The 25294-nt window shown below is 48.1% G+C and overlaps 1 protein-coding gene across 3 annotated transcripts in view; it reads left to right on the top strand.

Annotated features, from left to right (window-relative positions):
* RTN4R (reticulon 4 receptor) overlaps nucleotides 1–24823 on the top strand; it is a 104275-nt gene extending 79452 nt beyond the window's left edge. The window contains exons 2-5 of one of the 3 annotated variants that reach the window (XR_006166753.1): nucleotides 1343–3059; nucleotides 10970–11035; nucleotides 19483–19557; nucleotides 20655–24823. Coding sequence is in view for 1 of the 3 variants with exons in the window: in XM_042805575.1 (XP_042661509.1) it covers nucleotides 1343–2772 (1430 nt within the window). In the remaining 2 variants the exon portion in view is untranslated. Of the gene's footprint in view, nucleotides 1–1342; nucleotides 3538–10969; nucleotides 11036–19366; nucleotides 19558–20654 lie in introns of those variants that run through there. The other 2 variants (XR_006166752.1, XM_042805575.1) reach the window with 2 other exon arrangements.
* Nucleotides 24824–25294: the final 471 nt, after the last annotated feature.

Raw genomic sequence — 25294 nt, 5'->3', positions numbered from 1 at the left:
CTACAGTTGCTGCCCATTCACTTTAGCTCCCGTATGCGGTTTAGAGGAAGCAATCTAATCACTTGCTGCTAATTGCTGGTAAAGCGCTGCTGAAACTGCCTCTCTTCCTTGCCTTCCCCACCATGAGTAGGAATGAGTAGGTCTCTCAGCTGGAGGTTCACGCTGACCCTCCCTCCCAGGTCCCTTTTCAGAAGATGATGCTGGTTGCACAGCCTCTGCCCACCCCTGCCCACCCTCCAGGCCCTTTCCCAGCAGCCCAGCTGGGGCTGGTGAATTTGGTGCATCAAAATGCTTCCTTGTGATTCCTGTGAGACCAGCTCCTGGGGAAGTGGGGTGGTCATCGCCTTGAAAAAATGTTCCTCTCAGGGGCCTTTCAACCCCAGTGGGCTGCCTGAATGCTTGGTACACACGAAACCTACTTCTGCTTCACAGACTTTGAGGAATCCCTGAATCAAGCATTGCACATTATTTCCTCCAACAACAGCACTGCCCTCTGTGGAAAAACATGCTGTTTTCTCCTTTTCCTCGGTGGCTGCACAGATTCAAAGGGAAAAAGGGGAGAGAGGAAGGAAAGCAAGAATATGTGGCGTAAAGGTTTGACCAAGAGAAGGAACCGATGCTCTTGTCCCTGTGCCCTCTACAGGCAGGTCTGGCCTGTAAGTTATTCTGGGAATCCCTCAGTTATTTCTCACAGGAAGACCAGTTCAGTCAGAAATTGTTCATGTAAAATCACAAAAGCCACATCTCCGTCTTACACTCTGAGTACAACCTGGGGACGCCTGCTTGTTTTGGAGAGTTGTTCAGGTTGTTCAGTGATCCCCAAAAGCAGAGGAGCTGTTGGCACTGCTGGAATGGGACAGAGAGTTGCCCAGTACAACCCCGTAGCTGCAGGCATCAGCAGTAGCTGGGCAGATGCTTTCCCGTAGGCTGAACTGTGATAAAAATGCCTGTGGCAGAGACAAATGGCCCCCCAGAAGACAGCCTCTTTGCTCAGAGGTAAGCTCCTTGGAACAGGGCTTATGTTAGATGTGCATTCAGGACCCACGGTGCAAATACATAATTACGATCAGTCTCTTTTGCCACCAAAGTCAGAGGCCTCCCAAGTGTGAAAGGAGGTGCTCAGACTTTGTCACTACAAGTGTATATTGATTTTAGCCATTGTGTTGAGTGGTAGAGCATTTTTAATTCTGCATTTTAATTGTTTGGCTCCCCTGGCATATGTTGTTTGTGGTTAATGGCAACACACTTAGAAGGGTGATTTTCAGGCTCATCTATTAGTTGCAAAGAAAAGTGCTCTCCCATGACCCTGGCTAATTTGCATACTATTTTTGTTATCCTTTAGGAAGGAAACTGCTGATTTTGGTGCTTTGCTTGAACATCCAGTCAGAAGTGGAGTCTTGCCCCGGGGCGTGTGTATGCTACAGTGAACCGAAGATTACAATAAGTTGTCAGCAGCAAGGACTGACAGTAATCCCCACTGAGATACCCATCCAGAGCCAGCGCATCTTCTTGCACAACAACAAGATAACCCTTGTGAGGTCCACCAGCTTCACCTCCTGCCGCAACATGACGATTCTTTGGATCCACTCCAACAACATCAGCCTCATTGAGCCTGGAGCCTTTTATGGGCTCAACAAACTGGAGGAGTTAGATCTCAGTGACAACACGAACCTGAAATCTATCAACCCTGTCACCTTCCGGGGTCTTGTTCACCTCCACACCTTACACCTGGATCGCTGTGGGCTCCTGGAGCTCTCCACAGGGCTTTTCCGAGGGTTGTTCTCCTTGCAATATCTCTACCTTCAGGATAATAAGCTACAGAACCTGCTGGATGACACCTTCGTAGATCTTGCAAACCTCACCTACCTGTTTTTGCATGGTAACAAAATCAAAAGCTTGTCAGAGAATGTCTTTCGCGGGCTAATCAACCTTGACCGGCTGCTTCTGCACCAGAACAGAGTCAGCCTGGTTCACCGCCGGTCTTTTCACGACCTTGGGAAAGTGATGACCTTGTATCTGTTTAACAACAACCTGACCGTGCTCACGGGCGAAACCATGGCTCCTCTGGTGTCCCTTCAGTACCTGCGCTTGAATGGCAACCAGTGGATCTGTGACTGCCAGGCTCGGTCTCTCTGGAATTGGTTTAAGCAGTTTAAAGGATCATCTTCAGAGCTAGAGTGCCACCTTCCCCCCCGCTTGGCAGGGAGAGACCTCAAAAGGCTGCAGAGCACCGACTTGGAAGGGTGTGTCGACTCCTTCAACCAGATACGAACAAGCGTTTTTAGCACTAAGACCAGATCTGGCAAACTGCCAACCGGGGTCCCCCCTCTCGGTTCCCACGACGGTTCCCTGAAATGCTGCCAGCCAGAAACGGATAAGTCTTTTATTTATGAAGCTAAAGGCAAGGCGGGTCCTTCTTCCCACAGCAGCCGGCCATCCTCCAACAACCCTCTCAAGGATAAGGAGAACATGTCCAAAACCAAGTATGTTGAGACGGACCCTTCCAAAAATGGCAGCAACAAGCAGATAAACGATTCCCCCTTTGGGACCTTCCCCAGCATTGTAGACCCTCCATTGACCAAGTTGAAACCAGAATTTCTAGAGCCTATTGAACCTTCCACAGTCCCAACCAAAAAGAGGCAGGGCTGCTCTAAAAAGAACAAATCAAAGGCCCAGTGCCGCCTCACCCAGCAAGGGAACAGCTCCACGTTACAGCTCAGCCTAAGCCTTTTGATCCCCCCCTTGGTGTGGAGCTTACTGTTATTCTGCTAAAATTAACTCTTTTCCTGGGTTGATGACACTTTAATACTAGACTTTTGCTGACCTCCATAAAAGTTGCAAACAAAAGCAAAACTACTGTCCACCCTGAGAAAGCTTTGTTACACAAAAGTTAACTGGATGCCTTTATAAAAAACAAACAAACAAACAAACAAACAAACAAACAAACAAAAAAGACAAACACCAAGATGTACATAATTTATTGTCCTGAAACCTGTGAATTATACCTTTGGTCTTCGGAACTGCATTTGCCCACAAAGCAGCTTTTGCTACAGCAGATGGTAAAGAAATATGGTTTATTTACAGGATAAAAAAAAAAAAAAAAAAAAAAAGTAAGAAATGCTCCGAAAAGAATGTCTAAAATCTATTTGTAACTTGACATCACACTGAACAATATTGCAGGTTCCCATTTGCAGAGGTAATGAATTTGATGCTGTTTTAATCCTATGTTTATGAATATTGCAGTTTTTCCGTATTCATTCCATCACACCATGTTTACGGGCAGCATTTGTTAAAGAATGCTACCTTTTCCTTCACAAGATTGCAGTATATATAGATATGCATTTTATTTTACTTGTGTACAAGTATACGAAAAAAAAAATATAAAATAAAGATTTCTTTTTCCTAAATGGTCGTCATCTGCAAGGGGTGAAGTATGCTAACCAGCTAAAAAGCTGAAAAATTTAAAGGATGTTGAGTGATCTGTGATCTGAAGGCAGGCTGAGCATTTAACACAACAGTAATAAATAAGACATACTCAGTATGGTTATGCAATCTTTAACTGGTGCTAACAAAGGGTTTCCTTGCATAAAATGTGCCCTGCTAATGCTCCTGTTTTCCTTCAAACTGTCCCACGTATTCGCCCAACATCACTCATAGTTCAGTACGCTCAGAATAGCCCGAAATATTAACCCAGCCCCTCGGAGCTGAGAACTCCAGGTTGCAGGTAGGGGAACGTTAGTAAGCAATCTCAAGAAGTGGGGCAGGGCCATTTTTCTTCTGATATGCGCAGATAACTAGACTCAGCTCTGTGGTTAATGAACCAGGAGGTCGTTCCAGAGTGGAGCAGCACTCAGGCCTGGATTTGTGCAGCACGCTGTATCTCCCCAAACACGCAGCTCCTGGCCTTGCAGGTCGGGCTGGCTGCGCTGGAGAGCTGGTGTCCATTCCTGGCTGTGCCACCAGCGCTCCAGGGGCTCACTGCGCAAGTGACTTCATCTTCTGTATGACCCCCATCTTTGACCTCAGGATGCTATGGAAATAAAACCATTGATGTCTGAGTGCCCCCACACAGTGGGGCATAAAGCACCTGCCTAGATCTAGTTGTGTACTCCTTGCATCGCAGACGGCCCCCCCCGCGCACCCAGCATGTAGTCCAGGTTATGGCAGGTTGTGCAGGGAGTTTGCCAGGACGTTGCTTTTCCTTATCAAACTATAGATTTTCTTCTGTGCTCCTCTCTTCAGGAAGACTGTTGAGGTATTGAGGTCTACGCGTGGCACGCAGGTGGCAGGTAGTGTGGGCCAGAGGAGAGCAAGAGCAGTATCATGGGTCTAACAAGGTCCTAGGAACATGCGCTAGAGGACTATGTGTGCAGTCAGGTTGTGGGGTCTCTAGGCTGCACTGGCCACCACTGGGGTTCACGGCACTGGGACTGGTGCTCAGCTTTACAGAAGAACCACATGTGGAACCACTGCAAGCCAGGAGTGAAGGACATCAGCAGGATCATGACTGAGTGCCAGCCTTGCTCTAGGCTTGATGGTTCGTGAGGAAACAGTGACCCTGGGAAGAAGCAGGGGAGGATGCTCGGATGGCTCACGTCCCAGAGAAACGGTGGTGCTGCAAGTTGGGCAGTCAGCACTGCAGCGTCTGAGGCCCACCTGCAACAACTTCGTGGGGTGCTGCTGGGTACTTTCTACCCCTGCCACACCCAGTTTCCACCTGCGCGAATGATGGGGAGGGCGGTGCCCAAACTGTTGCATTTTTGATCTGTCTCTTCCAAATTCATCACCGGGGCTGCCAAAAAGACGTGGCATAGGCCCATATGGGTGAACAGCTCACTCTTGGCACTGAGATGGGGACTGATCTGTCAGCACCAGCTGTGTCACTGAGCAGATGCTGTGCAGCACAGCCCTGGCTCCCAGCAGATCTGACTGCTGCCATCATGCCTTCATGACCAGCATCAGCCTCTGCAGAGGAGCCAGGCATATTTCAGTGCAAATACATTGTCCTGCCCGAAGCATGAAGCAAGAAGTCAGTGCCCGGTGTTGGGATTCCTAAGTGCCTTAGTGAGCCAGACAACCTTGGCAATCCTGATGCCTGCACGCATGTCCAGTTTGTGTGTATACTTATCCACACACAGGTGAGTGATCAGTACACTACCAGCTGCTTTCTGCCATACTTACTAGGATTTGTCCCCTTCGTGCCAGTGCTGAAGGATTTTCCAAGGTCCTGCATGCCCAAAACAGGCTCTGTTGTCTCCTCTTCATCCAAAAGCATCACGCAGGCTCTTGAGGGATTCAAAGCTACAGCAGAAGCTAAAGCACAGCAACAGAGAGCAGCTCAGCCTGGCTTGGGCACGGGGTCAGCAGCTCTCCAAAGCCCATAGAAAACCCAGAAGAATTGCTGGATGCTGTGACTGGCTGCTGTGGAAACTCCTATTTTGATCATAGTCCCAGGGTACACCACGTGTCTCCCTTGTACAGTAGTTGGTGAGTCTTGTGGTCAAAATGCTTGGACTGGTGCCCACAGATCTATAGGCATGAGGAAACCAGACGAGGTGGCAAAAAAATAGGATGAACCTGAAAAAAAAAAGGGGGGGGAACAGCCGCTTGTTGTGGCATTTCCCCACAGCAACTAAGTGGGCCCTGAACAGAGCTGAGGTCTGGGCTTGTCTATGCCCAAATCAGTATCACGGGGAGTTTGGCTTTGATGCTCCCTGTGGTTAACACAAAGCAGATGAGCGCATTACTCTCACTTATCCTGAGGGGACTAGGAGTTGCTTTATGCCAATCCAGTGACACTCTTCCTGCTTTCCAGAGCTTGACTCTGCTGTGCTTTCAGTGGCTCCTAGGGCTATATATTGGCCAAAAGCCCAGAAGAATCCCTTGTGCTAATTTCCTAGATTTTCTGCTGTCCCGATGCCAGTTTCTGTGTTTACAGGCATTAGAAGGCCAATTGAATGACAAATTATTGAAGAAGGTGATGCAATGGACAGCAGCAACACCTGTAGGAGTTTGGAAGAGGCACAGGGTGAGCTCTGGTATTGGTGAGGGTAGGGATGGTTTGAGGACTTCAAAGGAAGGCAGTTTTCCTTCTGCTTTGTGCTTTGCTGGGGTTGACATAAGCCTTCCAGATATTTCTAGACCTATTTTACACTCAGTTGTCACTGAGTTAAATGGTATTTACCCAGCAGGGTTCAGGACCTTGTTGACTGCTCCCCATCTCATGATACCTTCTCTCTTCCTTTCTTGTTGTGCAAGTCTCAGTCAATTTTCTGCTCATGTCCTTGATGCCAGGAGTGAAATCAAATAAACAAAGTCAACAGTGAGGAGCCAGAACAGCTCAGGATGGATGAGAGTCCAGACTGTCCTGGGGAGAATGGACTGCCCATCACAGAGCACAGAACTGCACAACTCAGCACGTAGTGTCCCCTATGCATTGTCACCTTGCAGACCCTTGATAATGCAGTACTGACTGTTGAAGATGCAGTAAAACACAGGCCTCCAAGCAGTGGTGGAAGAACACTGCGTTCATGCTTGCTTCTCTGACAGCCTTTGCCTCCATGGATCCCCACTTATTCTTTGCTGCCAGCTTCACACTTGTCCTTGCAACAAGCAGGAACAATACCAAAAGAGAAACGCCTTTTCCAGGTTTTCAGGTCCACCTGTAAGCACTGCCAGGCTCCAAGCTAGCCAAGGAGATGATTATGCCCCTCCTTGTCAGGGTAACGTGAAGTGTATTTATCCTCTGCCCCCCTCTCCCCACTCCGTCTTCCCAGCCTCCTGTGGAGAGCAGGGAGATGGCATTGTACCTCTGCCTGTGGATGGGGAAGTGGAGTCCCAAAGTGTGTGCCCCCAGGTGGCAATTTGTCCCATCCTAAATGAGGTGCCTCACACAGGTATGGTGAGCTTCGCTCCAGAGGTCCCTATCTCTGTCTATCATGCTGCCAAGTTGCGACATCTGACATGAACACATTTTATGTAAAAGTAGTTTCATCAAGCTGGTTTTGAAAGCTTTCTTTTTCTTTCTTAATGGATAACTGAGATTCACGGAGGTCAAAATTTTACACAAGGATGCTGTGGCTTTGACGCCGTTTCCACCATCAAGATCTTTTCAATCAAAGTCATGAAAGAACAGAGAGGAAATGCAGTGTGAAAGAAACTCCACTAATGTCCTGATTTGTAAGAAATCCTGTGAGTTGATTGGAAAGGACTTAGATGCTCTGACACATGTAGCTCAATCAGTTCTAGTGTAAGCTGTGGTCTCCTGAGGATTCCTCACTTTCGCTGTCCAGAGCCCCTCCAAGCCTTCAGATGATGAATAGGCTGGGTCTGTGCATTGAAAGTGGCTCACAGGGCTGGGTCTAAACCTCGTTGCTATAGCTGCTGAATCAGCCTTACTGGCAACACATCATCAGATGCCCAGGAGAGGCTGGGAGCAGGACATGACCAGCCCAAGCTGACCATGGCCAGGCACTGGGCCTTGGTAGCTTAGTTCTCTGCGCGCTGCACACAGCAGATTGAGCTCCTGACAGTGTTTCAGGAACAGTCATTTCACTGCATGTGAGGGATCGAGGAGAGGTGCAATGCCCCGAGGGAGACCAGCTCAGGCAGAGCTAGTAGACCCTCTTGGCTTCACACTGTAGGGGTCTACAGTTGCCTCAAATGTGTTTGTGGCTGCTGCTTTCCTCCCCTCTTGCCCCTCTTTCACTGGATGTGAGAGGACGTGCAAGTTGTTTTGGCCTCTCCTGCTCTTCCCCTGAGCCAGGGGACTCCCATTTCCAAGCTGGTCCTCCGGTCAGCAGCACTGTGACTCTCCAACTGCTGAAAAACATTCCTCAGGTCCCCACACTGAAATCAGCTTAAACATGTGGGGCTTCTTAATGAAGCTCATCTGAGTTCTGCTTAGCTGCATACTGGTTTTGGAAGCCATGTTTCTAAGATTTTCTCATCTGAGACTGAAATTTCCCCACTCCTCTTCTGGGTCAGGGAACCATCAGAGAAACACTAAATCTCACAAGACTCGGGACAGTGCTGAGAGCTGCCAATGCTGTGTCAGGGACCAGAACCTGCTTCTGGCAGTAGTGCCTGCAGTGGCCTGTCTGTGAGGACAAGTACCTGCTTGTAACCCTGGCCCTGAGCATCTCTGCTCCTTCCTTCCCCAATAGCTCACAGAAGATCAGGGGGAAAATGCACAGCTGCCCGTGACTCCACAGGGCTGAGAACTCTGCTCCTAAACAGGATCTCCTAAACCCTGTGAGCAAGTGGTGTTTCCACATCTCGCTGCTCTGACACAGAGAGGATTATCCGAGCTGCTGAGTTTTGCTACAAACAAACATGATGCATAGAAAGAATAAAGGCTGGAAGGTTTTCTGATTTGAAGCTGTGCTTCTGGATTAGTTCCCTATCATTAAACAGTGAAGGAGAACACCTATTTCCATTCTGCCTCCTCAAAATAAGAAAAAGATTAAAAAAAAATAGTCATTGAGAAGTGGGGGTGGGCAGGAGAACAGAGAACAAGCAAGAAAGGCAAAGGTTTCTTAGGGATTATAATGGACCATGGTGTCACAATTGGTGATGGGAAGCTCTGGAGATAGCATAAAGTCTGGATACAACCATGGTGAGGGCAAGGAAACTGTGAAATTATGCAGAGATCTCTGCTACAAAACCAAGCCCAAACATTTGAATCTGGCTAGGGACAGAAACACTAATTAGAGACCCCTTGATTTGTGCCATAACTAGGGCATTGCATGGGGAAATGCTGAGGCAGGTAAGACTTAATGGAATTGCTTCCCAGGACATCTATAAATAGGGATAATGGAGACTTGGCAAAGAGAGGCACCATGAAAATAAAGGTATATGCTGCCCACTCACTAAAAGATGAGGCATTTCAAATCTTGAGATGACCCACCTTCGGTTACAGTTTGAGAGACTTGTTCTAGGTCAGCAGGTACCAAAAAGGCCCAGCTGTCATCAAACATAAAAACAGTAACGTCTTTTGGGATGAAATCATAGCTTTTGATAGGCTGCCGCATTCCACATGGCACCAACACAGGCGCGCTAGCTGGGATGAGTCACGGGCTGGGCTTCTTCGCAGCATTTCGCTTGTGGGTGGCTCCATCTGCAGTGGTTTACTTGTGTCAGGGTCCATCTGCAGTGGTTTATTTGTGGGTCGGGTCTGTTGGCAGCAGTTTGCTCATGGCTCAGCTCCTTTGCGGTAGCGTGGTTGTGGCTGGCTCCTACTTGCATTTGTTGTTCTGTGGCTGGGTTTGAGTATTATCGCTTGGGTTTAATGCAGAGAGGGAACGACTGCAAAATCTGGTATGAGGAGGGAGTGCTGGACTTCTCCGTGTGAGTGGGCAGTTAACATTTTAAAGCAGTGAAGCTGCACCTCTTCGCTGGTTGTGGTCAGTGGGGTTTAAACCGACACTCCTGAAACCCCCTGTAGGTGTGTTTGCTGCTGCCTGGGCTGTAAGATCCTGCTCTGCTTTCTGCACAAGCCTCTCTAGTGCAGTCTGACCCAACACCTCTAGAGAAGGACTGGGAGCTTCACAGCGTGGACAGCTGATGTTTCCCTGGAGCTCAGCAGCATCTCTCAGTGGGTGTGCTGCGTGATCCCTTCCATCGCCCCAACGGGCCACGGATCCTCCCTGCCACCCGTGAGCAGAAGGGTGTGTTATGCACTGCCACGTCCCTGCCTGGGAGGAGTGGCACAGCATCATTCTTTTACCAGCACCCACCACAGACAGTCCCCCAAACACACACGGAGGTGCCTCCCCCCTGCCCCCGGACCCTCAGACATCAGCCTCCCCGTCGCTGCCTTGCCCTGCTTGAGGAACTCTGTGTTTAGCCTCTGAGCAACAGAGACAGCTCTGGCTGAGCTGCAGTTTCCAGCAGTTTCACATGCACAATAGCGGACCTCAGGTGAGTCCTTTAACCTCTTTCCCAGCACCCGTCTGGGTGCAGAGGGGCTGGTGGTAGGAGATTCTGCTGGGTCTTAACACACATCCAGGCTTCTTCATCAGGAGAAGGGCAGGATGCTCAACTGCTTTTTGGTTTTGCTGGAGCAAAGCCCTGAAAGTGGGCTGACTGAGGACTCTTATTTAGCTGCACAATTGCTAAATAAGGGCAGAGCTGTTCTTTTCTCCCCTGGTATTTCCATTCAAACAACAACAACAGCGGCAGCAGGAGCAGCCGCTCCCATGGAATATTTATAAGTTGTTTGCAGAAATGTCAAGAAGAGCCAGTGGTTGTATTAACACACTCTCAGAGCAGCAGTCTCAGAAAGTTATCTTGTGTGATTCTTAGTCAAAGTGCTTTATGTAATAGTTACAAGCGCTTACAAATCCCAGTGACATTTTTGTGTTTCTTGATAAACAGCCATTCAGTGTCCTGACACTGAGACAGGAATCAATCACTTTTGCTCGTTCATTAGCTGTCTGCATCCTCCCCTAAGCCCCGCAGTGAAATGAACACCAGGTTACCTGGAAGACTCAGGCCCTTTCTGCATGACAATTAGAGACTGAGCTCAAACAAGATGCAGCAAAGCTGGATAGCAGGCACGCTCCTCACCCGGTGATGTCAGACATCCACACAAATTTCAAGTTGACTTCAAGATGCTAGGACTAAATGTTCCCATTTGCTTTGGGCAGTAAAAGTTGAACTTTTAACAAGGTTTCCAAGCAAGACTATTAAATTCTGTATTTTGCTAAATGCTTTTTTTTTTTTTTTTTTTTTTTTTTTTGCTCAATATTCCCAGACCTCCTTGTTTTTTGGGAGACTTCAAGTTTCTTTCCTTTCAACACCCTTCATCCCCACCAGCCTCTTCCCTGCATTCCCAGAAAGTCTGGCAACAAAGGAGGTCTGGGAATGCATTCATATGCACACCTTATTTCTGTGAGTTAGGGTGTGGAAAGTACACTGGGATGTTTAACTTTACTGTGTATGTTTTGACCTTGTGTGTCACTTTTAGGAGTGTTTCTGGAAATGGCAGCTCACCAGAGGGGTTCAATATCAAGGTCCTCTGGACTCCACGTGGGTAAGTTATTGCGATGTTGTTGGCTTGGTTGGACCTGAGAGGTGCTTTGTCTTTGACCAGATTGTTCTTAGCCAACTTTTGTAAGCTGGAAAGGTCAGGAATATTTAGGTGCAATCAGAGGAGCATTCAGCTTCTGCTTTGTTTCCACCCTTGGAATATATGACTTATTTCCACCAGAGTTGTGGTCTTTAAACAACCTAAGAGATTATTTCCAACCACTGGGTGAAACAGGGGTCATCCCAGAAGGAATGGGTGTCTGTGGGGAAAAAATCTGTTTTCTTCTACCAGAGTGGCCTAAAAGTTCTGGAGAAAACTGTGACACATGGACATCCCATTTTCCCTTGTGTGTTTCTAAATCACTGGTGCCGCTCATACATCTTGCCAGGGCCCTGAGTTAATGAATAGGTCCTGACCAGCTTTGTTTGGGGCCACCACCCAAACCGTGGGCCCAGGAGCTCTATTCATGTTCAGCCTTGTGTCTTCAGTCCCTGTTGGAGACATGCTGGAGAACTGCTAGTCTACAGCTCAGTCATAGTCCCTGCCTGGCTACAGAGCCCTGCTGCTCTGAACCCCAGCTGTGGGCTGATTTCATGGCTCGAACTTGGACCTGTCACCTCACTAAGGACCTGCTCAGTGATCACTGGACCTGGTCCTGACCTGTGGATTGGCCTCCTGGCTTCACGTTGGACTTGCCTCATTGCTGTGATAGTGTCTTGTGATGGGGACTCTTGGCTGGACCTTGCCACCATCTCTTGGTCTTGTTTCCTCACTCACGTCCTGTGGGACAGGCTGTGGCTGGTGGGCTCCCTTCTGACTGTGGGATCCCACTCAGCTCCTGGCTTGCCTGCCCTGAGGGAGCAGCCCTGCTCTTGCTGTTCCCTGATACATCTCATGAAATCATAAACCTTACAGACACCAGCTATATGATGAGAAGGGGCCGGCAGAACAAAAGGCAACCCAGCTGGCCTGAAGCTTGTCTGAGGTATGACCCAGCCTTCTCCAGAGCCACTGAATTTTGATGCTGGCAAAACCTTTTGTGGGGCTGGAACAATGCATATATGTATAAGGGTTGTCTAGTCAAGCTTTATACTATTCAGGTTCTTTCTGGTTTGCTTGAATAAAATGAGGAGAAGGGTGGGCTCCAAACCATGTACCAAAGACTGGAAAGGAAGCATCTGGTGTGCCCAGGGGTTGTCATAGTGAAGATTAGTGACACATAATAATAATGAATTCCGAAACTTTCACCTTGATTTCTCTGCCTATTTGAGCTTTGAAGTGAGCGTCTAATATTATGTTAGCAGTTTATTGTGTGTGCTTCATTAAAAATACATCACACACTTTTTTGAGCTAGAAGGGACGCAAATTAGGTCATCCAGTCCAGCCTCCCGCTGTTCTGCCAGGACTCTGATCTTCCTAATGACTCCAGCCCAGCCCTGGCAGGTGCTCGTCTGGCTGCCAATCGAAGCTCTCGGCTGACAGGGGGGAATCAGGCTCCATCCGAGATGATTTAACTTTTTAAAAACTTTCAGGCTTCTTGTTAAAAGAGGTTTCATTTCATGTTCCCGTACACCTGCTTTGACGGCGCTTGAACTGCCAGGAGGGCAGCTTTGTCACCTCTGATGTGTTGTAGCTCCCCTCCGTGCTTTGAGCTGGGCAGATTCAGCCACCGCCGCCACTGCGGAGCAATGCAGGCATAGGCAGGGGTGACAGAGGAGCTGCTCACTGGTGGGAGGTCTTCTCGAATGCATCTCCACGGCTAAAAACACTTGGGTGGAATGGTGGCTCCAGGACTCTGGCTGTAGTGGTCTTTCCTCACGGTTTGTCCCCAGCCCTTTTCTAGCTTTGCTTTCCCCTGTTCCTGTCCCCTGCTGTTCCCTTGGATGTTCCTTTGGGATATTGGTGCAGGAAAAGGTGCAAGCCTCAGCACTACCGAGGGAAGAAGAGTTGTACCAAGTTCTGCGATGTTAGAAATGTAGGGTTTGCCTCAAACTCTTTGTCAGCCTCAGCTGGAGGACACAAAGATTTGAGAAACACTGGGGCAGACCTAAATGAAGATACTTGCATGCTGTCATCTTATTTTCCTTTTGGGATGACTTTCTATGGAGTGGTGCAGCTCTTGATGTTTGTGGGACCTCAGCATCACACATCTTGCTTCTAGGTTGCACTACTGGCTGCTGCGATTGAGCCCCGTGCAGCCTTGTGTCTTCCTGCCAAGGGAAGACTCAACAAAGCTGAGCTAAATGCTCACCAGCGCTGGCTGCTGCGAACAACCAGAGAGCCTCCATGTGAACTCAAGAACTAGCTCACTTAACACTCCAGCTTCCATGTGCATGGAAGAGCTATGAGACCCACCAACACTCCTGTGGGCATCCCAGGAGCTGTGTGCACCAACTGCTGCACAACTGAGACAGGCTGGAGCCACCGAGTCCTCCATGCTGTGGGTCTGTGCTGGCTTTCAGCAACTTGGGAGACGCATCTGAGATGTGTCCTAGTGAGGAAGAGTCTGATCCAGCATTTGCTGCTCCTGCAACAAGTGGTTCGTCCAGGGTCAGCATGGTGCTGGCAGATCTAGGGGGAAAACAGCAACAAAAGTGCAGGGGAGGGACCAGTGGGTTTTGACCTGAAAGACCATCGTGCCACAGCGTTTATGTGCTCTGAGCTGAGGTCTACAAGCAGGGTTTCTTCTTGGGGGGAGATCTAAGTACGTGCCTCCCTTGGGAGCATGGGAAGCACCACACTCACTGCCTCTGCGGCAGGACCTGGAAGGTCCAAGCAGCCTGAGCTGGCCTTCCCTGGACTTTGAGGCAAAAGAGACTGATTCCAGCTTGAAGACGCCTCTGGGTTTTTCTCAGGCTCCGTGCCTCCTCCAGGGTAGGGAAAGCACAGACCTTAATTAGCTGTAATGACTGTCTGTCTTGGGCTGGGGCCACAGGCCCTGGGCTGTGCAGTGTTTGGCAGAGTGCTGTGCTGAGCAGTCTAGCATGACCTAGAAAAACCTCTTAATGTGTTGTTCATTTTGAAAGGGGCAATGGTCTTATCTAATCACAAACCACATCCTTCAGCACCAGAGCCACTGCAGCCAAGTTAACTCAATTAGTAAATCACCATGCCGAGCTATTTAGAGACAGTTTTTAATGGCTCTAGGAACAGGAGGATAATAATATAGAAACAAAGTGCACTAATATGCTGTGATGGGGTAACTGGCATCCCTCCCCATCCCTGCAGGGCCTTTGAAAAGAGGTGATGTTATATGGGGCTTTCTCATTTCCATGGAGGCCCCCTCCCTAAACACATTCCCTGGGGTTCCTTCTTTGTCATCCCTGCAGCCTCAGAGAAACTCACACATTTTCAAAGCATGCGAGTTTGAGAGGGTGTGTGGTGGTTTTTTTTTTTTTCTTTTTTTGCTTTCCCCAACAATCTTATTTTAAGTCTGTCCTCCCCCTCTTCCCTCCTCCAGGTCTGTTTTGCCTTGTGTTAGCCCACTTGAGATCTGGGCACCTGCACTCAGAGGCTCTGTCTCTTGTTTTGAGGGGGGCTGCAGGCTACTTGGGAGGACAATGTCCAGGTGCTGTGCTGGCCATAAGAGGTTCACCAGGGAATGGGGACCAGTCCCCAGGAGGGTGTTTGTACCCTGAGAGCCAGGACCATGCTGCTGGGCATGCAGGCTGTTATGCTAGGACTCCTGGGACCTTTTCCATCCTTTGCCACAACCTGCAACAGAAAAACTTCTTAGCCAAAGCAGAGAGGTTAACAGAGCCATTAGGCCCCTGTGTCACAAGAGTTATGAAGGGAGGCAGAGCTCCTGTGCAGTACCTCTCCTCCAGACCTCAGTTTCTCCAGGAAGGGCTCAGACCTATATTGTCATTACTCATGTGAGAAACAGAAGCTTTGAGTGGGTAAAATGCCCCAGGTGGCCTTAAAGAGTGATAGCAGAAGTGGGATTTGGACACAAACTTCTGCATTTTTCATCCAGGGCTCATAAAATAATTTGCAGAGGATTTAAAACCTTATCTGAGCAACGATCAGCATCTTTCCCGAATAAGGCTGAAAACTGATATTCACTTATTTACAGTTTCTTTTTTGCATTTAGCCTTACGTTTCACTAACAGTGGAATTTAGCAGGTCTGAATCAGTTTTGGAGACTCTCGTTTCCCCCGCACAAGGACAGCTGTAGCTGGAAATCCTGGCTTGAAGTGCAACCTTGCAGTAGGGTGAAGCTCAACCAAATGCTATAGAAGTAGGAAGGCGAGGGCTGCCTCCCCATGCAGTCTTGCTTCAGACTCCTTGCAAGCATGTCTTCGGATGATGTTAAATGATCTCAGAGTTTTCCCACACAGCCTCACCTCACTCAGCCTGGAGAGTACTCGGGGTGGAACGACTGCTCTGCTCCTTTGCATGGAACGTGTGGCCTGTTTCACCCAGCCTGGCTCTGAGCACAGCACTATAAATGGTACATAAATTGCTATGGTACCTGAGTGCTTCCCAGCCAGTCCTGGTTTTCAAGACCATTGTAGAATAGGGAGATTATTTTAATACCATTTGTAGGCAGCACTTTCCAGGTGCTTAGAGAGCAGGGCATTTGGAGAGCACAGTTTGGTGCTGCTGCCCTCTAATCCGCTCAAAACACGTATGGGTTTTGTCTTGTCAGAGAAGCAAACTGCCAGAAAGTTGCTCCCCACCTCCTCCCGTTTACCAAACAAAATTTCTGTGATTTGACTTCTTTGAGGATGCCATACAGGTTAAAAACAAAACAAAACAAAACAAAACAAAACAAAACAAAACAAAACAAAACAAAACCAAACAAGAAAAAACCAAACCAAAACAAAAAAATATGCACCAAAATTGTGATATTTCTATTATTTTCCTTCCCAAACATTTAGCTAACAGGCAGCATTTCCCAACCATCTCTAATGAGAATGGTATAAATGATGTGCAAAAATTATTTGAGGCATTAAGTGGCCAAAAGTTTGGACCCAACAGAAATGTCAGTGTTTTTCCACTTTATTATTTTTTTTTTTTAACTCAAGAGGGCTGAAAAAAACTGTGTGTTCAACAAAAAAATCTGTTAAACTGATTCTATTTCAGATTTCTCTAGTGGAAGCAAAAGCTTGGAAATAGCAGCCTGTACTTAAGCACCAGTCCCTGAGAGAGTCAGACGGAGGCCGTCTCCTCTCCTCCCAGCCCGGCCCTGGAGCTCTGCTGAGCACGAGGAATGTCCTCTCAGAGGTCCTGCCTGTGTTTCTGTCCCTCAGGAGAGCAATGATCTCACCAGTGGCCAGCCAAGGGAGAGGGATGCTGGAAGCAGAGAGAGGTCCGAGGACATCCTCCCCCCTGCTCTTTCTCACACTGCATGTCGGGCTTGTTGCGAAACCCCTGAAATCCCTCCTAAATGGGTCTCGTTGTCCCAAGGCCACAGCATCATGCAAGGCTTTTTCCCCCTTGGAAAATGCTGGTAGGCTTTGTTCCAGAGGGCGATCTCTGTGAGTTGGGACTAAACAATCCCACCTGTAACTGGGGAGTGCTGCAGCACATTGTCCTTGGTTTATACAGAACAAAGCAGTTGTGGCTTTCCCACAAGGTGCAAACATGGGTCTCACGCCCGTATCCCACAGTGATGCCACCTCCCACACTTAAGTTCCTGGTTCTGGGTCCCAGTCCATTCCCCTGCACTTGGACCCCACACCTCTGCCTTCAGCATTTCCATGGCCACTGGCTCATGGTGCACATCAGCGTCTCGAAGCTTTGCAAGCATTTTGGCACCCAGTGTCACTCCCTGGGGCAGGTTGGAAAGCTCAGTGCTCCTACATCATAGAATCAGAGAATGGTTTGGGTCGGAAGGGACCTTGAAGATCATCCAGTTCCAACCCCCCACTGCCATGGACAGGGACACCACGAGACCAGGGGGCTCCCAGCCCCGTCCAACCTGGCCTTGAACCCTTCCAGGGAGGGGGCACCCACAGCTGCTCTGGGCACCCTGGGCCAGCGCCTCACCCCCCACACAGGGAAGAGTTTCTTCCTTATATCTAATCTAAATTTACCCTCTTTGAGTTTAAAACTGTATCCCCACAGCCCTTGATCAAGAGTCCCTCCCTGTCTTTCCTGCAGCCCCCTTTAAGTACTGGAAGGCCACTATAAGGTCTCCCTGGAGCCTTCGCCAACTCTCTCAGCCCGGCCCCCCAGGGGAGCTGCTCCAGCCCCCCCAGCATCTCCGTGGCCTCCTCTGGCCCCGCTCGAGCAGCTCCGGGTCCTTCTGCTGTTGGGGGCCCCCGAGCTGGCCCCAGCACTGCAGGGGGGTCTCCCCAGAGCGGAGCAGAGGGGGAGAATCCCCTCCCTGGCCCTGCTGTCCCCCCTGCTCTGGCTGCAGCCCAGGGCACGGGGGGGTTCTGGGCTGCCAGCGCATGGTGCTGGCTCACAGGCAGTTTTCCATCCACTAACACCCCAAAGTCCCTCTCCTTGGGGCTGCCCTCCAGCCACTCCTCGCCCAGCCTGGGTTTGTGCTGGGGATTTCCCCGACCCGCGGGCAGGACCTTGCACTTGGCCTTGTTGAACCCCATGAGGTTGGCCAGGCCCACCTCACCAGCCTGCCCAGGTCAGTCTCAGGGAACCGAGTCACAAGACTAAAAGCACAGCCTTTAAAACATCTCAATTACTTTTGAGTTTCTCTTTTTCAGCTTCAGGGAATGACTTTTCCAAGGCTGGAGATGCGTATCAGAAACAGCCTTGGTGCCTCACGCCTGAAATCAATGAGATTTTGATCAAGATGGAGCTGAGTGGAACAGTCCCCACCAAAAAATGGGCTTTTGCCCAAAATGCCTGTGTACATCTGTATCTGTGCAGATATCAGTTTGGTTTCTTTTTCCTCAAGTTTTTGCTTAAAACATTGAAACAGGAACACGTTCCACAGCACTTTAGCTCTCACAGGAAAAAAAAAAAACCAACAGTTTTTGAAAACTGAAAATTTTAGTGGAAAACTGAAATTCCTGGGCGGTTTCCTTTTCCAATGCTAAGGGGAAATTTTGCAAAAAGTCAATTTTTCCTGCAAAGAAGTGTGAGCTGTGCTGTTTTTCAAGCAGCTGTAGCATGAGCTCATATAGGCAAAAAAGAAATTCAGCCTGTGCACTGGGGGCGAGAGGCGTCTGGTGAACAAGAGCAGATTGTTACATCAGTGAAAGGCATTAAGATTCAACAAGTGAAAACTGACAATCTTGAGAAAAGAGCATGGAGGGAGAGGATCAGGTTAATTAACCTCCCAGAAGAATTGGAGGCCACAAGCTCAGCAGAACTTTGTGGAGGAATTAATTAAAGGTTTGTTTGTAGCTGAGCTTGATGATAAAAAAAGAAATTTAAAAAATCCCCACTGCAAGTGACTGTTGCATCCCGACACATTGAGCTCCTCCTGGACTGCTGCCAAGCTCTCATCCAGTGTTTACACCTTTAAAGAGTCAGTGGACAGGAGGAAGAATTAATTGCAATGAGCCCAGCCAAGGCTGCCAGAGGGGAACTATCAGAGCTGTCTTCATCCCTCCACCCCGGTGGGTTAGCAGGAGAGCGGGAGCGGAGCTGGGCAGGAGAGGGGACCAGGCACTACAGGGCTGGAGGGATGCAGGGATGCACCAGGCATCGCTCAGTGCCACAACGCTCTTGGGGTCAGAGCCAGGATGACTTCGGGGAGCAGGGCAACAGCTCACCTGCTGAGCGTGGTCCCTGCGGAGCTCCTGTCCCCTCTCCCTATGGGGTAACCCATTCCCTGTGCTGAGAAAATCACAGGGGCATGCTGAGAAAAGCTCCAGGAGGAGGTCAAAACCTTGCAGCAAGGTTGTGCTACTCCCGGAGTACCACGAGGCTTCCTTCAAGAGCAACGGTGACTGGGAATTCAGGAGCTCTGCTTCAGCAGGGCCAGTCCTCAGGGCACAGTGAATTCCCATTTGGACTGAGGTTCCTGGATCTTGAAGTCTGAATTTTGCTTCTGTGCTATTTGGTCATGAGGTTCAAAGACCATTGTGTATGGCGTGAATAAAGCAGGACACGCTGACAAAATAGCTGGGCTTCATAGCAGTGAAGTCTCCCTCAGCATGGAGCTGACAGGTATAACCCATAAAAGGCTTTTGCGAGGGATCTGACATCATATTCTGGTTTTAAACATTAGTATTGGGCATTACCTAATCCATGTTAAGTGGGTTGGGAAGTGACAACAGACTACAAAAGACTAGTAATCAACACAAAACTGTCATTGAATAGGGACATTTCTGTTGAGATCTCAAGAAAACAGTGAAGCCTTTGTACTTTTCAACATTTCTATCAATTATCTAAAAATAAATCTAAAATTTGCAGATAACATCAAGACTGGCAGAATGGCATATACAGATAAAAGCAAGGAGCTTTCCAGACTTAGCTGAATTCCTGGATGAGTGGGGCTGCTCAATTAAAATGTGTTTTTGCACTGGCAGATGAGTGTTAGCAGTTTTGGTGCAGGGCAGACGCAAGCTGCTGAAGGCATCAGCTCCGACAGAGATCTGCAGAAGGTGAGTGTGCTGACCACCGTTCCCAGGCCAGCAAATTGGGGTAGGATTTAAGAGGATCGAGGACAGGGTATAAAAGGTAATTTTAGCTTTTATATAAGACACTGACAGGACCAGTAGAAAGATGCTCTTGCTTCGATACTGTCTGCTTAGTGAGTCGCAAGGAACATGGATGCTGTGGGATCACTGCTCTCTCCCTGAGCACTGTAACTGGTGTTACTGGTGGGCAGGTAGTGGAGATGTGTGCTGAGCACGCAGACCTGGACCCTCGCCAGTCTGGGGCATTGCAGCCAGATTGCCACTCCCCTGCTTTCCCTCCTCCGCTTCCTCCCCCCTTGCTGTTTGGGTTATGGAGGCATCCTTAGGCAGGCACCGGGGGGTGACTTCATACTCCCAGCTTCTTGCCAGATGGCTGTGGAGGGGGTGGTTGGTGATGGGCTGTATGACAGTGCATGCTCCAGGACAAGGCAGAGGGCGGTTGCCCAGGGTACCCCCCAGAGACACGGCTTGTGTGGGACCACGACAGGGGCGCTTCCATCCAGCTTGGAGACACCAGGAAAGGCTTTCCCAGACACCACACTCAATCACGGGCTGCCATGGGAACTGGTCCTGGCTCTGGGTCTGAACACACAGTCCTTGCTGTAGGACCCGGATCTGATGTGCCAGGACCTCATGGGGTGAAGAGACAAAAGTCAAATGTACACAAGCTTTCCAGCTGCATTTGAGTTTTCCTCCCAAGGGAGTGTGCATCAGGGTAGGACCAAAGTGGACATCAGTAGGGGGTCAGTGAGGACAAGCAGGAGCTGGAAATGCTCCTGCATGATGGTATAGAAGCCAATTTCAGAAATGTCCCTCAGTGTCTCATGAGGCTTCATGGTAAATTGAAATGTCTGTTCCTGCCCCTGAAGTGTTTTCCCACCTTCCCTGACTAACACAATGCTAAATAGGTTGAGTGAATACAAAAATCAGGCCACCTGGTGTGGTCTTACACATACATGAGGAAACAACCATGTCATGGATAGCTTCCCTGAGACAATAAGGGTATGGCTTTGTATTCAAATCCCTAAGACAACCTTTTTTTTTTTTTTTTTCTGGGGTAGGGAATGACAAGACACTGACCCAGCCCCATGGGAGCAGGTCAGCATCCAGCACAACCCAGCTCTTGGTTGCTTCATTTGGAGTGGTATCAAGGACTGCAACACCCACTGGAGTTAAAGCTTCGGTCTCAGCTTGGCTGCACCCATTGGGGCAGTTAGAGAAGTAGCCTCGGAGGCTTTTGGACAGTCTATTTTGTGTCAGGTCTCTTGCATTTAGATCATTTCATTTTTATACCCAAGCAAGAATTTCCCTGGCTGAAGCTGTGTACTGGGGCACCCAGGTCCCCTGCAAGTTTACAGGTGTGTCTTAAACCTGATTCTGCACTGGGGGAGGTTATAAATGTCCTGGGAGGGAGTTTATATGCCATCAGGCACAACTTGCTTAGCTCTGAGGTTGGAGCTGGATCTCAACTCTGCCTGATCAGCACATGGATGGAAAGAAACTGTCATGGATGCAGGTCTTCAGCACAAGCAGGTACCAGGTGGCTGTCTGAAAAGGAGATGGTGCAAGTGCCTCTGAAAGAGAAACTTTAGCAGCAATGTCATGTTTTACAGGAACTGTCCATGAAGACCTTAGAGGCAATGTAACCTCCTTTATGTACTGAGATGCAGGAGGAACGGAGTCTGTCTCCAGCCACTGCCACGCAGGTTGCTTAATAAAACAAGTGTGCAAGACCTTTTGCAAGCTATCAAGATAAATAAAGGGAGCTGAGACCAGAGGAGAGGAAGGTGAAAATGCTGTCACTGGGACACCAGTACTGGACTGACTTCAGAGGCAAAGCTCTGCAAGAAGGCTTTTCTCCGTGATCTGTGCAAAACTAATGATACAGCTAAAAAGGGAGCTGAAATGTTTTATGAATCCCGAGATCAGAAGAAAGATAAGCAGATGTAAACATCTCAAATTCCTACAGAAGGGGGATTTTTTCCGAAGGTGATGAAGAGAAAAGAAGAATCTTACCAGAAGCACTGAAGCTGATTGGGGGTGAGACAGCAGCCCCAAGCCTCCTGAGATAGGGAGATTTATTTAGAAGACAACTACAGGCAAATATGTTTGGGTTTTTTTTTTTTTTTTTTCCCTTGCTTTTTGATGAGGAATACTGCTGGAATCAGCTCAAGGGAGAGAAGCTTTGATCATGCTTTCGTGGCACAAGAAAAGCTGCTTTGAGTTCTGGCACAAACCAAATCCCAGGAGGGACTGTGTGCATGATGTTCACACTGGTGTAGAGGCCCCTGTTCAGATGGTGGGACTGTCCAGGGCCAGTGACCATCCCCTCTTCACATCCCCCACTTAAAATAGATATGTATGGGCAATGGAGCACTGATATCCTCACAGTGCTGCTGATGAGCTGAGAACTTAAAGGTAGCTACCCAAATCTGAGCTGCTCCTTGCAGAAGAACCCAGAGCACCAGGGATTTCCAGCAGACAACCCATATGAACCACCTTAATACTCATTTTAAGATAAAAATAGCCGGGTGCCAAAGTTAGCATGGAGGGACCCAAGGTCAAACTGCAAATACCAGCTAGTGTTGTAAGGACCAAGACTTCCTCCAGCTGTGCTTCTGGGGCTGCATGGTAAAACCGCCGTGCAGATAAGGTGCTCAGTGTGGTGTGGGAAAGAAATATAAAGGGGGGTCAGATTCGTGGCAGGAGCTGTTAAACCTATTTCTGCTAAGCATGCCAACAAAAGTAGTAATATCAGCAAATGTCTAAGAAGAATATATCTTCTGTGTTGAGGTAGGTCATAAATGGGCTTCACCCAGGAAAATTGCCATTAGGATTTTTAAATAGTGACGTTAGATCTGCTAGAGAACAGAAAAGATCCATATCCAGTGCCACAGGAATGTGATAAAAGCAGTATGTGTGGATCTGGCTAGATTTGTCCTACACTCAGAAGCAAGCGTATTTGTCTAGATGGTGTTAATTGGACTAACATGAAAAAAATTCCAAAACTATCTTTTTTTTTTTTTTTTTTTTTTTTTTTTTTTTATTCAGGAAACAGTTTTTCTCTTAATGAAATTGCTTTTCAAGGAGTGACACCAATTTTCAATTACTGTTTTAATTCCCTGCTTCTATTTTTAAACAGAATGTTTGAGAAACAAAATTTCTTTGCAAAACTTTGAAAGTGCATTTAATAGAGTGTGTGGATTTTTCTTCTCTTTGGGTACTGAAAAACCTGTGAGAATGGAGAGAACTCAACTTCTCCTATGTGGATATTGGCTTCCCAGCTCATGCCATCTGATAAAATCAAAGCATTTCCAAGGGTAATTTTCTCTATGAAATCATGAATAATTAAAACCAAAGCTTTGCCTTTTAAAAATGAGAAGTTCTCCTCCACTTGCCCATGTTTTTGAACTGGACAAAGATCAAATGAGAGGGAAAAATCACAAACTGTGAGTGGGAAAATGAAATCTTCATGTGAAAGTAATCACAAAGAGATTTATTTTCTTCCTGAAAATACAGTAATTGAAAAAACAATCAGAGACCTCCTCTGTTTTCTTACGTGTTTCAGTATTATTTCCCTGAGTCATTTTGGAAGATTTTTCTCAGACTAGTGATGGAGACAAACCAAGTTAAATTTATTCCCAACACCTGTACAAGTGGCAAAGAGCTGTCGGTTCCATGATAGGCACCTGAGATAATTGCTACGGCATCTTTTCTTTTCAGCAAAAGCCTGCCCTGGCACTGCAGCTTTCGTCATTAAAGCACATCTATTTCCCCCAGTGTGATTAAACCCCTGGAAGGGTGGCCCGAGTGGAAGCCGTGCAGCAGACCCGTGGCCGGGCGGCACAGGCAGCTCCGGGCGCACCCCGCACCCTTCCATCCGGCGCTCGAGCCGGCTGGGCTAGACCACAAACTTCTTCCTCCTCACCCTCACACGACACCCCGTTGTGTCGCTGGTCGCAGGCTCGACTTGCACCGTGGAGGTGTGAGAAGAGAAGAAAGCGTGGACGCGGCAGGGAGTCCAAGGAACGCAGCCTCGCAGGTGCTGGGGGCTCATCCCCCAGCTGGCTCTACCCTCTGCCTCCAAAATCAGCTCTTCCACACGTAACCTGCTGCGTTTCCAACAGCTGCTCAGACCCGCCGTGTCCCCGCGGCTTTACCCTTCAAAGCACCCAGGCCTTGCACTTGGCTGCCGCCTTTGTTCTCTCTTCATCTCCCCTTTACCGTCTACCGCTCCCGTTTGTAGCCAGACAGCACTTCCAGCCCAACAATTAACAGTTGCAATTAAGAGTTGCACAGGTAGGTGTTTCCCCTCTGAAGGGACCTGATGTTTTTCCATGCTGAGCATGAGAGAGATTCCCACCGAGGGAGCTAATTTGCGCTGCTTAGTAAATGCAGCTAAATATTGTCCTTGCAGTAATCTGGCTAGTTAAGACTAAAAAGTTGCAAAGTATTAAGTCAGGTTTTTTCATCTTTTTACTGACAATCCCAAATTCCTGTCAAAAACTAAAGTACATGAGTTTTAAGTGATTGTTGTAGTCTGTGCTCTTCAGAGCTGCTAAGCAGTTTAGAAAGCCAGGTAAACAATGAGGAAAAGCAGTAGTTACCCAGCAAAGAATTTTTGTCCCCCATCTATTTTAAGGAAAGTGTTGCTACTTGAAAGGTAGGATATTAGGGTTGTCCACAGAATACAGCCACAAAAGTAATACTGCTGTGTAGATGGTGCATCAAAATGTTTCTGTTGAGCTCTCAAATCCTTTAGTGAATGATAAAATGGTAGAATCTGGGAAATAATGGGAAAAGAGGATCTGGGCCTGAATGGAAAAAAAATGTCTGCAGAAATCAAAACAAACAACCAGTGACACGGAATATTTTCACTGACTTTTAGCTCCTGAATTCAGACATGCTGCTGGTGTCCAGAAATAGCATTTTATGTCTTGTGCAGTGAATGCCAGTATGAAATTAACAGTGAAAACATGTATTTTACAAATAAGACTGTGTCTCGGAATCTGCAGGGGAAAATATGTTTAGATCCTACTCTGCTTGTTGCTAAAAGTGATCTAATGTTGCAAGCGAAACAAGAAAAGCCTCCAACAATGTCTGTCTGGTGATGAGAAATGATTAATATAATCCCTGCTGGAATAGCTTCGTAGGCATCCCCAGGACAGCTGGATGGATTGTACACTATACAGAGATGCAGCACTGTGCAAATAAAACAATGAAGAAATAAGGAAGTGTTATTGATGGAGATTATTTCTCCCCTTACTTGATCATAACAGTTTTATATCTGTATAAAAATGAATTCTAGTTTGTAATGTGGTCTCTGGGAGTTGTATTTATTCTGTATATTGGTTTCAGGAACTTATTACTTTGCATAAATTATTCATGTGAATTAGACATGCTTATGATACTCACATTATTTGTGTTTGGAGGGATGGGTAGCAGAAAGACACCGTAATACTTCTCTTTTGGGGGAGAAAAAGCACTTGGAAATCGTAGGACATGAGAAAATCCTAGTGTGAATGGCATTGCACCGCGTACCCTGCACACCACAAAATACTCCGGGCCACACAAACCGCGAGGGTGTTGGGGCATCTTCACCACACATGGCAGAGCACAGGGCAAAGCCTCCCTGTGCCGGCACTCGTGGAGCTCCACGGGGCTCCACGGGGCACAGCAAGGGCCCTCGGAGCAGCAAAGG

Source organism: Tyto alba, unplaced genomic scaffold (assembly GCF_018691265.1).
Source record: "Tyto alba isolate M040663 unplaced genomic scaffold, T.alba_DEE_v4.0 Super-Scaffold_44, whole genome shotgun sequence".
NCBI lineage: Eukaryota > Metazoa > Chordata > Aves > Strigiformes > Tytonidae > Tyto > Tyto alba.
Note: the sequence above shows the minus strand (reverse complement) of the source record. Positions and strands in the feature narration are given on the sequence as shown.